At 39.6% G+C, this 15,581-nt stretch overlaps 1 protein-coding gene across 1 annotated transcript in view; it reads left to right on the top strand.

The window, feature by feature from the left end:
• Positions 1–7,107, top strand: part of LOC116914230 (probable ATP-dependent RNA helicase DDX60) — a 159,955-nt gene extending 152,848 nt beyond the window's left edge. The window contains exons 36-38 of the mRNA XM_032918425.1: positions 1,725–1,876; positions 3,468–3,530; positions 6,389–7,107. Of these exons, the coding sequence (XP_032774316.1) occupies positions 1,725–1,876; positions 3,468–3,530; positions 6,389–6,488 (315 nt within the window). The 3' untranslated portion in view covers positions 6,489–7,107. The remainder of the gene's footprint in view (positions 1–1,724; positions 1,877–3,467; positions 3,531–6,388) is intronic.
• The last annotated feature ends 8,474 nt before the right edge of the window (positions 7,108–15,581 follow it).

Genomic DNA, 15,581 nt, shown 5'->3' with positions numbered 1-15,581 from the left:
TAGTTATTAAGTATTATAGTTTTCCTTTGCCAGGCTGGACGTGATGATTCATGCCTACAATTCCAGCACTAGAGAGGCTAAGACAGGAGGATGGATAGAAATTTAAGTATTATGTAAAGAGTTTCAACAATCCTTTTTCAAAAAGAGAAGGAGGAGGAAGAAGAGGAGAGCAAAATAATTCCTTTTCCATTTATTATGTAATTAACTGAATTTATAAAATATAACCATCACTTTTATTTCCTTTTTACATGTAAAGTTTTCATGGGGATTCAGAGGGATACGAATACAATGAGGATAGACTAGAAAGTTTGTTTCTTGTTATTGTAAAATCAGCACCAATTAGAAGGTGCCCAGGTGTGTGTGTACAAACACATTGCTACTCACCCTTGCTGACCACAGAATTCTAGCAAACATCTTTTTGCTCTCCCTCCTTCATTTTGAAGCAGCTGGCATCAGTATTTAGATTCATGTTACTTGATTATAGTCTGGTTTTTGCTGGACATGATTCACTCTACATAAATTTCACTTCCTTATATTACTTATTACAGTTTAGTTCTGATTAAATTACAATCTAATCGAATCTACATTCTAATGCTGCTAGATGGCTTATGAAGAGTAGTCACATAGTGAGTACCCATGAACTGAGGCCTCAGAAGCCTCTCCTTTATTTCATTTCCTTGTATTCCACTAAAGTGACCTAAGTTTTTAAATTCATCCAAAAATTTTCATTTTACACATGATTTTGATTACATTTTGATTTATGCTAGCGTTTTATTTCTACAAAAGTGAAGGGATGTTTCGTTGTAGTCTCATGAAAGTATCTCTTCCTATGTTTAGTTTTATGCCTGTAAGGTCCATCCATGTTTTGACGTGAAGCTCTAGTTCGTTTTTCCTGTGCCACAGTAGTTCATAACACAAAACTCTCCATTACTCTGGCTTCTGTCAATGTTTGCCTGCTTTAGTTCTTTGTTGCTACAAACAGGGTTGGTGTCTGTTACATGTGTGCAACTTTATCTTGGATGTGGGTTTTCTGGGTCATAAGAAAATGGGGATATTAAAATATTCAAGTCTATTACCCATGACTCTTAACCCACTCTAGAAGGTAGTTGGGCTATCTTTCAGCATCATTAACCCTTAGCATCAGAGCTCCTGTTGATGACACAAGGCAGTATGCAAAAATGAACAGGCATAGAAAACTACTGATTTGCTTTCTTCATTATTCTGATTGTTGTTCTATCTCCTCTCTACTCTTTTTATTCTGGTTGTTTATTCTGAAGTTCATTAGATTTTTTTTTTCAGTTGAATAATCTCTTATGATAGGGAATCCTCCTGCCCCCTGAAATCCCATTCTGATTGTTAAGGAGACTTTAAAGTTTTTCATTTGCCTTTTTTGCCTAGTCTTTCTTGATATTCCAGCTTTCAAGACTGGCTACTTGACATCAGCTGCTTACAGTCATCATCCAAGCAGGGCTTGTTAAGAATTAAAGGTTCTACTTGTATAGAAGGCAAAGAGGGTATTTGAAGGCTACCAGATAATGAACAACTGTAAATCCATTTTCCTGTTCATGTTGCATACTGGATCACACTGCTGAATAAGTTCCCCTATCTAATCCCTTGCCAGATCAGCCATATATTGTTGGATTAAAATTTCTCTACAAATAATTCCACGTTCTAAGTCATAAGCCTCTGCCCATGTGAATAACCAAAAACTTATATTTCTTTAGGTCACTCTACACACAATTTGTATCAATCATGCACAAGCCCCAGTGCTGTGGCCACACAGATTGGACAGTCAAGGAAGAAAAATGCCACTTAATGCCTATGCACTTGATTTCTATAAGCATGGATCCCTTACTGGATTAGTCCAGGACAATAGGTATGTTCTATCTTGAAAATTTCAAGACTAGTCCTGACAGGCATATTACATTTTCACTTGCAGACTGATGGCACAGATGATGACATATTCTATTCAATTATTTCTAGGTTTGCAGCACAAATTTAGCATTCGGGCCAACTCAGTTCATCTAAATATATACTCTAAATGTGTCTTTGTATATATCAAATTTATCTTTACATTACAGTTCTATTTAGGCATCATTTGGTATTTTAGATATAATTGCAAATCTATCTACAACTATATACACAAATATATAATGGCAACCTGGTATTTTTAGTGCCTGACAGAGTTTAAAGTGTCTAGTTTACATATTTGGGTATGAGACCATTGTTTAAGCTTGTTGCTGGGGAAGCCATTTCTATAATTATAAATAGAACCAGACATTATTTAGATCATCCTTCATACAGTTGACATCAATGACTCTCAGGCTCCAGTGTTGTGGCCACAAAAATTAGATAGTCAAGGAAGAAAACTCCCACTGAACACACAGGCCTTGACATTTGTAAGCACTCATCCTTTGTGCGATTAGACAAGGTCAATAGGTATGTTTGTGCTTGATAATTTTAGGAAATAGTTAATCATACCAAGCATATTAGATATGCACTCCCAGGGAAATATTCAGGGAACTATCCCTGAGCAGAGTAGGGAGATATTGGTGTAAGTGCTAAACACACCATCTAGCAGCAGATACGCTAAGGAATTAAACATGCAGTAGACATAAAATTTCAACAATCCTTATTAAGTTAAGGTATAAAAAGTTTTGATAGTTCTCTGAAACCTATAAAATTTTTGCTTATTAAGGCTGACTTATTGTGGCTAAAATAGCGATTATACTAGTTGATAATATTTTTGTTTGTTTTTAAAAGTTGTACGTTGATAATTTCATAATTGTGTTTAACACATTAAGACCATATCCCCACCCCCACATATTCTTGTGTGTCTTCTTAGTTACATCCCCTAACCCCAGCAAGTCAGCCTCCCATTTTTGCATTGTCTTTAAATTTGGGTTGTTTTCATTTTGAGCCTCACTAAGTTTTACTAGGGCTGTCTACATGAGTGTGGTGCCAACTCCTGAAAGTCAGCAGACTCAAACACTGAAAACAATACTGAAGAAAAATAACTCTTTCAGCCCATAGGGCCCCTGCCTCCCTTGGGAACTAGTTTCTTAGGACCCCACATCTCATCCTTGACTGATGTTAATGGGTCCAGCCTTGTGTAGACCCCATGCAAGCAGCCTTAGCTGCCGTGGACTCAGGAGTCACATCAGGTCCAGAGGACAGCATTTCACAGCACTTGCTTCACATTTAGCTCTTAATTCTCTCTGTCTCCTCTTTTGTGATCTTCTCTGAGTCTTGTTGGGGTGACATAGATATTCCATACAGGTGTCAGTGCTCAGCAGTCACTTATTCTAAGTAGTCTGATTAATTGTGAGCCACTCATTATAACAACAACAACAACAACAACAACAACAGTGTTTTTGACCATGTTTGAATCAGCCTTAATTTGTGGATATAAACATCAATGGTAAATAATTTTTGTATCATTAATTTCTGTTTTTTCTGTCACTCAGGATACATCGAGGGGATGCATATAATCTGTTGAAAGATTTTTACCTTACCATTAAATCTATCAGGTATGTTATATGTCTAAATGTTACTTTCATATTTTTCTCAAATTTAATTGTCATTTTGAAATTTTGAGATTAGTTTCCCCCATGATCCAAGTATGTAAAAGTATCACTGAGTCTGTTACATTCCATGCATTTCAATTTCTCAGAGGTCTGTTCAGTTTGCCATCCCTACAACCTGCTGGTCATGGTCTGTAATATAATTAATTCAAAAATATGTTTGACATTAAGTTCCATCCAGATAGAACCTCAGACTCAGGCAGTACACATAGCTCAAAACTATTCCAAAGCATCCTTGGTCCCAGATATTCTCAATGAGCAAATACATGATGTTTCAGAACTCTCTGTGAGGTGCCAGCAGGTCAGTTTATAGCATTTGCTTGCTCTGGAGTCTCCTGCTACAGCCAATATTTTTTCAGGGTTTGTGTGACTGTAAATTCATAGTCACTTCCTATTCTGATCTGGAACAAAGCCAGTTGCTCACAAAACAATATCAAACTTAAGGCTTCATTGTCCAAATATGTCACCTAGTTAAACGACTATCATCTTAACCCCTTGTCTCTATATGCATTTGAACACTTCAACAGTGTTTATTATTGTCACATGTGTATTCAAGTGACCATAGATTTCAGCATTAGGGTCCTTATAAACAGTTCCTTATTTTATTTCCTTGATCAGAGCTGAATCAGACCTATACGGATGTTTTTTTTATACAGAGAGCTTTATTATTTATTTTATTATTTTTATCTGACTTATTTGTTTTTATATAGTTTTATTATTTGTTATTTTATACATAGTTAATTTGAGGCATATGAGAGCAAAAGGGAATAGCTTTGTTCATCTATAGCAGTGGCTCTCAACCTTTGTAATGCTGGAACCCATTAATAGAAAGGTCTCTTTTCCCTTTCTTCATGCTTGTTCACAAGTTTCTTTCTTTCTTTCTTTCTTTTTTTCTTCATTTTAATGTGATTTTATTTCATCTTTTCCAAATGGTAGATGAGAGACAGTGTCACCATTATCCCCTCGCAAATTTAATCTGTAAGCTCTTGTCAACAGCAAAGCTAGCATTTTAAAAGATATTTACTGGGCATTTGTGTTTTACAGTTTGTTTCCTTTGTACTTTTGCGAATTGCCTGTTCGTGCCTCTTTCAGTTTTTCTCCTGATAATTTTCTTTCTACTGATTTGATTTTTTTAAAGATAAAAATACAGCATGCATTCAAAAAATAAATAGCTACTTCCACACTGGTATTGTACAAAGCAGAGGAATAACAAAGGATTTTGAGAGGTTGGGACTCAGGAAATGTATGCCCCAAAGCAGGGCACTAGGCACGCTGAGAACATTGAACTGGAGGGCCTGGAAGCAATCTCAAAGTCAAGATCTCTCTGTCTTTCTCTGCCCACTGCTCTCTTGCCCCTCCATCTCTCTGGGGCAATCTATTCAAAGCAGAATCTCTCCTCCCCAGACAAGAGCAAGTCATAAAAAGTGAAACCATTTTTCCCCAAAGCGAGCTATAAAAACTAGAACTATTGCTTTAACCCTTCCCTTTCTCCCTACCTAGTCTCTAACCATGAAGAAGTCTCTGACCTGCTCTCATCTAATAAGTCATAAGATCCTCATTCCAAGGAGGCCTTGCCAGTACCCGGGAGAAGGGGCCATTCCACAGACAGGACCAGCACCCCTCAGGCTATTGCATTAGCTCATATCTGTTTTGTTCATATTTCTACCCAATTGTTCACCCCCCCTTTTAACAATCAAACCTAAGCATAAAGACAAGAAGTTGTATGTGTACAGTTGGGCATGTATGAGTAGGCATGTACACATGAAGACCAGAGGACATCCTCAGGAGCCTTCCTATGGAACACTATCTACTTCTTTTGTGTCAGGGTCTCGATGATTGGGAGGGGCTGGCTGACCAAAGAGCCCCAAGGGTCTTCATGCCTCCAATTCTCTAGCAGGGACCTCATAGATGTCAGCTACTATGGCCAGCTGTAACGAATTGTCACTCAATGATATGGACCTATATAAATGTATCATCTTACCATTCTGGAGGTCAAACATCAAAGCGTGTTTCACTGGACAAAATTAGGTGTCTGGATGTTCTAAGGGAAAACCTTGGATCTTTCCCAAATTTAGAGGTTGTCTGTATTTTTGGGTCAAAGTTTCCTTCTGTCTTGGAGGTCAGGAATGTTCAATAGAGAGATATAACCCAAGGTTATATATTAAATATCCACATTTCACCTCTCTGACTCCCATCCTAACCTTCCTCACACCCCATGAGCACCTTTGAGAATTCCATTAGTCCTAAGGAGAGAATCCAGGATAATCACCTCCACTGAAGATTAACTATCATCTGTGGGTTTATCTGTGATGGTAATTCCCCTTTGCCATGGAGCCTAACATGATTCCAGGTTTCTGGGGATTTACGTGAGGTCATCTGAATTAGATGAGGACTCTTATTCTGCTGACAACATCCCACCTTCATTTTTTCTCTCGTACCTAAAGAAAGAAAGGAAGCTTTCTTTCTCCACAGTAGTTTTCAGTATATGCTAGACACAGTAGCAGAAAAACCACAAAATGCCTCCATGAAATATGTAGAGAAACGAAATTTGTGTTGTACTGCCTAAAGGATCAAGGATCAAAGTACATGGAATTCTTTCAATAACCCTGATATGGCCCTGATAAATGACACTCCATCTTATTTTTTGTATAAATATTATTTTGTTAATAAATTTGTTTCTTACCAGCATTTTTTATAATTTGCTAATTTTATAGAACATAACTTTATAGAACAACCATTTGAAAAATATTCAATGTCACTTAATTGAATATATAATTTATTTATCTGTATTTTTGTATTTGTAGTGTCTCCTTGCGTGAACTGTGTGAAAATGAAGAAGACAACGTTGTTTTAGCATTTGAACAATTGACTAAGTCTTTTCATGAGAAGTTTGAATTAGTGTGAAAAGAAAACCTATGTAAACCGCTTAAACTATCACTACAGAAGCTTTGTAAATTACATATTTTTACTCTTATGTCTTGATCAAGCAATCATACATGATGAAATGGAATGAACAGAGTTGCCATCAAACTTCTTATGTTTGCCTCTAAGCACCCTTGGCCAACATACTTGGTGTTTTCCTCAAAAAGTTGACAAAAAACGCTTATTTCTCCAAATTATTGAGAACTGAATGAAAAAAATACAAGGGTCTTGCATATATGTATGTTTGAAGACAGATTTTATGTTCCTTGATACCCAAAGTATTGCATTTTAAATATTTTCATTGTTAATATGTAAAAATGTTTTTGAAGATAGAGAAAATGATTGTAGTATCCTGAAAGTGTAATATAATGTACTCAATCAACATAAAGGGATTTCACTGCTTAGATAGGTAGCTATTGAAACAATACATCTTGATAAATAACCTACTTGTAAAAAATGAATGTTTTCATTTAGTATTTGTGATGCTTTAAAAGAAAACAGGTAGCTAATGTTTTTCTTCATTTTAGTTGCATGTAAATGACTGTTGAAATAATGATGTCTTTAGTTTCATTTGTTTGAAATATATTCTTCTCTTAATCCACTTGCGTACTGCCATTCATTCAATATAATTATTTGGATGGGATCATTCTCTAATTGAGTTCTTAGCCTAGAATTCTCAATAATTCTCAGCTCTAGAATGTTACGCTCTCAATTTGAACTTACAGAGGTTAAACTTCAAAACAAAGGATGTGGTTTTTCTATGAGTCAGGTATCTCACTAAAACTTTATGTTTTGTTTTGTGGCTTTAAAAACAGTTATAGTTCATTTATTTGGGAAGCAGAAAAATTCCAGTTGTTGGAAATGATTTACCATTTCATGCTCCATGTTAGAAATCTCTACATTGTTGTTGGTGATGGAGGTGCAGTTTAAACTGTTTCCATTCTTCTTGTTTGAAGGGATAGAGTTAGTGTAGCCTTGGCTATGAGGGCACTCATTGTGTAGACAAGGCTGCCCTTGAACTCAGAGATCCACTGGCCTCTTTCTTCCAAGTGCTGGGATTAAAGACCTGCACCACCACCTCTTGGCCTGTGTTTCCATTCTTTTTTTTATTAACTTGAGTATTTACATTTCGAGTGTTACTCCCTTTCCCGGTTTCCGGGCCAACATCCCCCTAACCCCACCCTCTCCCCTTCTTTATGGGTGTTCCCCTCCCCATTCTCCCCCCCATTGCCGCCCTCCCCCCAACAATCACGTTCACTGGGGGTTCAGTCTTAGCGGGACCCAGGACTTCCCCTTACACTGGTGATCTTACTAGGATATTCAATGCTACCTATGAGGTCAGAGTCCAGGGTCAGTCCATGTTTAGTCTTTAGGTAGTGGCTTAGTCCCTGGAAGCTCTGGTTGCTTGGCATTGTTATTCATATGGGGTCTTGAGCCCCTTCAAGCTCTTCCAGTTCTTTCTCTGATTCCTTAAACGGGGGTCCTATTCTCAATTCAGTGGTTTGCTGCTGGCATACGCCTCTGTGTTTGCTGTATTCTGGCTGTGTCTCTCGGGAGAGATCTACATCCGGCTCCTGTCGGCCTGCACTTCTTTGCTTCATCCATCTTTTCTAATTGTGTGGCTGTATATGCATGGGCCAAATGTGGGGCAGGCTCTGAATCGGTGTTTCTTCTGTCTCTGTTTTAATCTTCCTCTCTCCCCTGCCAAGGGTATTCTTGTTCCTTTTAAAGAAGGAGTGAAGCATTCACATTTTGATCATCCGTCTTGAGTTTCATTTGTTCTAGGCATCTAGGGTAATTCAAGCATTTGGCTAATAACCACTTATCAGTGAGTGCATACCATGTGTGTTTTTCTGTGATTGGGTTACCTCACTCAGGGTGATATTTTCCAGTACCATCCATTTGCCTACGAATTTCATAAAGGCATTGTTTTTGATAGCTGAGTAATATTCCATTATGTAGATATACCACATTTTCTGTATCCATTCCTCTGTTGAAGGGCATCTGGGTTCTTTCCAGCTTCTGGCTATTATAAATAAGGCTGTATGAACATAGTGGAGCATGTGTCTTTTTTATATGTTGGGGCATCTTTTGGGTATATGCCCAAGAGAGGTATAGCTGGATCCTCAGGCAGTTCAATGTCCAATTTTCTGAGGAACCTCCAGACTGATTTCCAGAATGGTTGTACCAGTCTGCAATCCCATCAACAATGGAGGAGTGTTCCCCTTTCTCCACATCCTCGCCAGCATTTGCTGTCACCTGAGTTTTTGATCTTAGTCATTCTCACTGGTGTGAGGTGAAATCTCAGGGTTGTTTTGATTTGCATTTCCCTTATGACTAAAGATGTTGAACATTTCTTTAGGTGTTTCTTAGCCATTCGGCATTCCTCAGCTGTGAATTCTTGTTTAGCTCTGAACCCCATTTTTTAATAGGGTTATTTGCCTCCCTGCGGTCTAACTTCTTGAGTTCTTTGTATATTTTGGATATAAGGCCTCTATCTGTTGTAGGATTGGGAAAGATCTTTTCCCAATCTTTTGGTTGGCGTTTTGTCCTAACCACAGTGTCCTTTGCCTTACAGAAGCTTTGCAGTTTTATGAGATCCCATTTGTCGATTCTTGATCTTAGAGCATAAGCCATTGGTGTTTTGTTCAGGAAATTTTGTCCAGTGCCCATGTGTTCCAGATGCTTCCCCACATTTTCTTCTATTAGTTTGAGTGTATCTGGTTTGATGTGGAGGTCCTTGATCCACTTGGACTTAAGCTTTGTACAGGGTGATAAGCATGGATCGATCTGCATTCTTCTGCATGTTGACCTCCAGTTGAACCAGCACCATTTGCTGAAAATGCTATCTTTTTTCCATTTGATGGTTTTGGCTCCTTTGTCAGAAATCAAGTGCCCATAGGTGTGTGGGTTCATTTCTGGGCCTTCATTTCTGTTCCATTGGTCTATCTGTCTGTCTCTGTACCAATACCATGCAGTTTTTATCACTATTGTTCTGTAATACTGCTTGAGTTCAGGGATAGTGATTCCCCCTGAAGTCCTTTTATTGTTGAGGATAGTTTTAGCTATCCTGGGTTTTTTGTTATTCCAGATGAATTTGCAAATTGTTTTGTCTAACTCTTTGAAGAAATGGATTGGTATTTTGATGGGGATTCTTTAAATGCTACAATAATGCTATAACCCCAAAACACTTAGAATAACCAGATCCAGTCTAGCACCTCCTAATGGAATGTTATACAGTGTGAAAGGTATTATCATGTTAGTTTCAACTTGTACTCAGGAATCAGATGGGAAGTGAAAATCCACCTCAATAGATATGCATGAGTTAATCTGGCTCCCAGGTTTTTACAAGGCTGAGGTTGTTTGTTTGACATCTGGAATCTTTTTAAAAGCACAGAATTATACCTAACATCCTTGAGGTGAATCTACTGGGTGTCGGTGTACACTGTTTCTTTAATCTTTAGCTAAATCTGAAATGTAGTGAAAGAGCGTACCCCTAAACGGGGAGCCGAGTCTCTCGCTCCGATCGCAGGGTGGGGTGCCCCCAGGAATCACGAGTAGCTGTCTTGATGTAACAACAAGAGGTAGCTTTTATTAACGAGATCCCTATTAGCGAGATCCCGGGTCGATACGTATCCCACACAGGAGACAGAGGAATCGACCCCGAGCCTCCAAACTCGGAGGTTTATATAGGGGAGGTTAGGGGCATTCACGCGGTTACACATGATTGGTCAATTCAAATGGTGCACAGTTACTTTCGGCGCGAAATTACATCAGCAAGGAGTACATGCTCTCTAGCAGCTCCGCAGGCAGGTAGGGTGGCTCATCTCACTCAGGGGGGTGAAGGAAGGGGAGGGGGTGGCTACAGATGGTCAATGTCCTTGGGGCTGATAGCTGGTTTGGCAAGTCCTATCTCTGGCTCTCCCTCAGGCACGTCTGGCCCTGCACATCCGGACTCTGACAATGAGTAACCTTTTTAAAACTCTAGTTCTACAGTAGCAGGAACAGTTTCTTAAGAAACAATTTCTCAACAATTAAATTAAACAATTAAATTAAATTCAAACAATTACACCCTTGTTTAGAAGAGATACATTGTGAAAGGGTAAAGCTGGTATCTTGATTTGCTTACTCAGAAAGCCTATAAAAACTATGTGCTGCCAAGGTTTCTACTTAGAATACTTGAGGATTGTAGAAATTGTGATGATTCCTTGGACTCAGAGAAGAAAATAAAAACTCCAAACAGACAGTAAGAGAAAAGCAGGTCTTTAACCCATGGTGCTGGTTCCTCCAAATTGGCAGTTTTCACACACAGAAAAATGCCCCAGGCTTAAGTGGGTTCTACACTGGAGAAAGTGAGTTCAAGGCAGAAAAGCATTCCATGTCTCCCAGGTCTGTGCATAGCGTTCACTCCTACCACCATACATGGAAGTAGAGCCAGTGTCTGTGTTGTTCTAGGCAAAGAAGGTTTGGATGTAATTCTACAAGCAACGAGACTGTAAATTGACAAGATTATATCTTATTTTAAAGTTCTGCATAGTAAACAACCAACAGAGAAAACCCTTGTAAACTATATATCTGAAAAGAGGATAAAATAAAAAATACACGAGAAACTAAAAAAGCCCTCAAAGAGAAAAATAAACAATCATTTTAAAAGGAATGGATGACCTCAATGGGTATTTATCAAAGGAATGTGTCCAAGGACATGAAAAAATACTCAACTCCAGTAACAGCTAAGAAAATGCAAATTAGGGTTACACTGACATATGATTCCATCCCAATTCGCTATGTTTAAAATGTCTAGAATAAGTAAGATACAATATTGCAGAATTTCAGACAAAAGGATCTTGTACATTTTTGGTGGAAATGTAAATGAGTACAGTTATTATAAAAAATGATTTTTCTCAAGGAAAATAAGAAGAAACTCATCATATCACTCTCAGATTCAGCTGCTGGAAAGTTAGGCATCTGTACCTTTAGGCTGCTTATAGCATTCCTCACAATAAGCCAGATGTAGAGTACATCAAGTGTTGGGTAATGGATATGTCACAGGTAGGAATAAAGAATGGAGCTGGAGGATAGCGTGTTAAACAAATCACACACACACACACACACACACACACACACACACACACACACACACACACCCCAATGCATTCATATGACTGCATAGAAGTAGAGAGAGTTATGGAAAAATAACCATTAGTAGTTATTTTATGTGTACAATTGTCTACCTTGAAGTTTGTATGTATTCCACATGTGTGTCAAGTGCCTGCAGAGGACAAAAAAGTGTGTTGGATCTTCTGTGACTGCAGTTATAGTTTTGAACTATCATGAAGGTCTTGAGACTCAGATCTAGATCCTCTTCTATGACAGTAAGTCCTTTTAACTTCTGAGCTATTGCTCCAGCCCCATACACGGGCATTTCTTTATGTTAAGGTTCTGCTAAAAAAAAAAGCCTAGAAAATTCTAGTCATGTTAGCCATAAAAACAAGTAGCAATAAATTCAGTGAAGGAAAGAATGAATCTCTATGGTGAAAAGCATAAAATATGGAAGATATTGAAATAGATACAAACATATGGAAAGAATTCCATGCTAATAGATTAGAATAATACTTTTAAAAATATTAAAGATATGCAAATTGATCTAAAGCTTGCAAATAATTGATGGGGTGAAGGAGAGAGGCTCCAGAGGGCCAGGAGAATAAATGGAAATATGCAACTGCCAGGGGTGGGTAGGGGTTGGATGGAGCCTCTGGAAAATCGCAGAGACCTGGGATGGGGAAGGCTCCCAGGACTCAATGTGGGTGACCTTAGATAAAATGCCCAATGGGGGGTTATGAAACCTGAAGAGACCACCCTATGGTAGTCAAACAGCCCCTCATCCCAGTGGAGGGACAGGCACATCAACCCACTTAACTTTGGACTCAAAATTGTTCCTGTATAAAAGAAATGCAGAGACAAAAATGGAGCAGAGGCTGAAGGAATGGCTGACAAGTGACAGACCCAACCTGGGAGCCATACTATGGGCAGGTACCAATCCCTGACACTATTAATAATACTCTGTTATGCTTGCAGACAGGAGTCTAGCATGGCTGTCCTCTTGAGAGGCTCTACCAGCAGCTGACTGAGACAGATGCAGATACTTACAATACTTAAAGCCAAGCACTGGACTGAGGTTAGAGACCCCTATGGAAGAGTTAGGGAAAGGATTGAAGGAACTGAAGGGGATGGAAACTCTATAGGAAGACCAACAGTATCAATTAACCTAGACCCTTGAGAGCTCCCAGAGCCATCAATCAAAGAATATACACAGCACTTATGTAGAAAAGAGATGCCTTGGCTGGCCCCAGTGGGAGAGGATGTGAATAATCCTGTAGAGACTTGATGCCCCAGAGGGGTATTCCCAGAGAAGTACCCACTCAGAGGTTAAGAGGAGGTGGTAGGGGAAGAACTGTGCAAGGAAGTACGGGCAGGTAGCATTTGTGATGTAAACAAATAAAATAATTAATAATATTTTTCCTAAATATTAATCTTAAAGTTTATATGGAAACCCAACTTAATTTTATGTTTAAAGAGAAAAGCCTAGGCTGGGAGATTGCTTAGTTGGTAAAGTGCTTACAGTACAAGCAAGAGGATTTTATTTGATCTTCTAGAACCATAATCTAAAGGAGAGACATGGAGGCACACTCTTGTAAACACAATGCTGGGAGGAAGAAACAGGAAGATGGCTGCTGCTTATAGGTCAGGCAGTCTAGATAAATTAGAGCTCCAGCACCAGTGGGAGCTGCCAAATACTGTGGAAAGCAACTGAGAAAGAAAACACTTGACATTGAATTTTGACCTCCATATGCATGCATACTTACATGCACCTGCTCACATGTATGCATGCAAGCACATGCACATATACATGTGTATGAGCAAAGCATAAGGCATTATACTTCCTGCTTTCAATATATTCTATAAAGCTGTAGCAAGGAAAAGAGTATGGCACAGGCCTAGGAATACATGAATGGGCTAAAAGAACAGAACAGAAAACTTAGAAACCTGCCTCCACATATATGATTCATTGAGTCAACTCAACAAAGTTGTCAAAAATATACTTTGTGGAAAAGTCAGTGGCTTCATTAGAACAGCTTGGGGAAACTGAATATTCACAATGTGGAAACTTGAAATTGTACTGTTGTCTCATACTAATCACCATGGCAATCCCACTGAAACCCACATTGGGGTTAGATCACCTTAAAATTCAAGAGATAGTAGGTATCAGTGAAGAAAAAGTATTATGACATATTCTATGCATCTATGAAGATGTTGTGATGTAGCCTATTACTTTGTATCCTAAACTAAAATGTTAACTTTAGCCCTGCTCCCAAATCCTGTGGGAGAGAGAACAGAAGCGCCCAGAAGTGTGGATAATCCTGAGACTGCATGTCAGGAGAGACAGCCACTTCTGCCCACCTTTGCCCACATCCTTGGCCCAAGAGGAAACTGTATAGGGCCTCTGGGCACAGGAAAATTGCAGCAGTCAAGAGGCAGGAGCCCTGTGGTCAAGACCGTGCCCGGATCTGAAGGGACCCAGTCAAACAGCTCCCTACACCCAAATCTCGTGGGAGGGAGAGCTATACCTTCAGAGGGGCAGACATGCCTGGAAAACCAGAGGAGACTACTCTCTGCCCACATTTCTGACTCTAGAGGAAAACACCTAGCACCATCTGGGACCTCTGCACACAGGGACCCAGTAGAAGTAGGGGCAGGACCCTCTGGTTCCCACCTTAAGGGACAGCTGAAAGGCAGCCCCAAGGAGAGACTTCAGGCCTGAGACCAGAGGTAAGACCAACTTTTCTGTTCCAAGTGACCTGCCTAGTGGACTCAGGAGACACAAAGGAAAAAATTCCTCTGGGACCAGACACTTCCAGTTTCTAGCTGGTGCCCGAACCTCGCTGATCCTGGCCCACAGCTCCCTGCTCCCAAACCCTGTGGGAGAGAGAGTAGAGTGCCCAGAGTGTGGGCAATTTTGAGACTGCAGGGGAGGAGAGACAGCCACTTCTGCCCACCTTTGCCCACATCCTTGGTCCAAGAGGAAAGTGTATAGGGCCTCTTGGCATGGGAAGATTGCAGCAGTCAAGCTGCAGGAGCCCTGTGGTCCAAACAGCATCCGGATCTGAAAGGACCTGGTCAAACAGCTCCCTGCACCCAAATCTCATGGGAGGGAAAGCTAGACCTTCAGAGGGACAGACACACCTGGGAAACCAGAGGAGACTACTATTTGCTCACATTTCTGACTCTACAGGAAAACACCTAGTGCTATCTGGGCCCACTGTGCACAGAAATCAAGGAGAGGTAGGGGGAGGCCCTTCTGGTTCCCATCCTCAGGGACAACTGAAAGCCAGTGGACAGGAATGACTACACATCTGAGAGCAGAACACGCTGTTCCCATAACTGGCTGAAAGAAAACAGGAAAAAAGGTCTACAGCACTCCTGACATACAGGCCTATAGGAAGGTCAAGCCACTGTAAGAAATAGCAAAACAAGTAACACCAGAGACAACCTGATGGCCAGAGGGAAGCTGAGGAACCCAAGCAACAGAAATAAGATGATATGGCATCGTTGGAGCCCAATTCTCCAACCAAAGCAAGCACTGATATCCAAACACACCAGAAAAGTAAGATCTAAATTTAAAATCACATTTGATCATGATGATGGAGGACTTTAAGAAAGACATAAAGAACTCCCTTAGAGAAATGCAGGAAAACACAAGTAAACAAGTAGAAGACCTTGGAAAGGAAATACAAGAATTACAGGAAAACACAATCAAACAGGTGAAGGAATTGAAAACAGAAATAGAAACAATAAAGAAAGCACAAAGGGAGACAACCCTGGATATAGAAAACTAAAGGAAGAGACAAGGAGCCGTAGATACAAGCATCACCAACAGAATACAAGAGATAGAAGAGAGAATCTCAGGAGCAGAAGATTCCATAGAAATCATCGGCACAATGGTCAAAGATAATGTAAAATGGAAAAAGCTACTGGTCCAAAACATACAGGAAATCCAGGACTCAATGAGAAGATCAA

This window comes from Rattus rattus, chromosome 13 (assembly GCF_011064425.1).
Source record: "Rattus rattus isolate New Zealand chromosome 13, Rrattus_CSIRO_v1, whole genome shotgun sequence".
NCBI lineage: Eukaryota > Metazoa > Chordata > Mammalia > Rodentia > Muridae > Rattus > Rattus rattus.
Note: the sequence above shows the minus strand (reverse complement) of the source record. Positions and strands in the feature narration are given on the sequence as shown.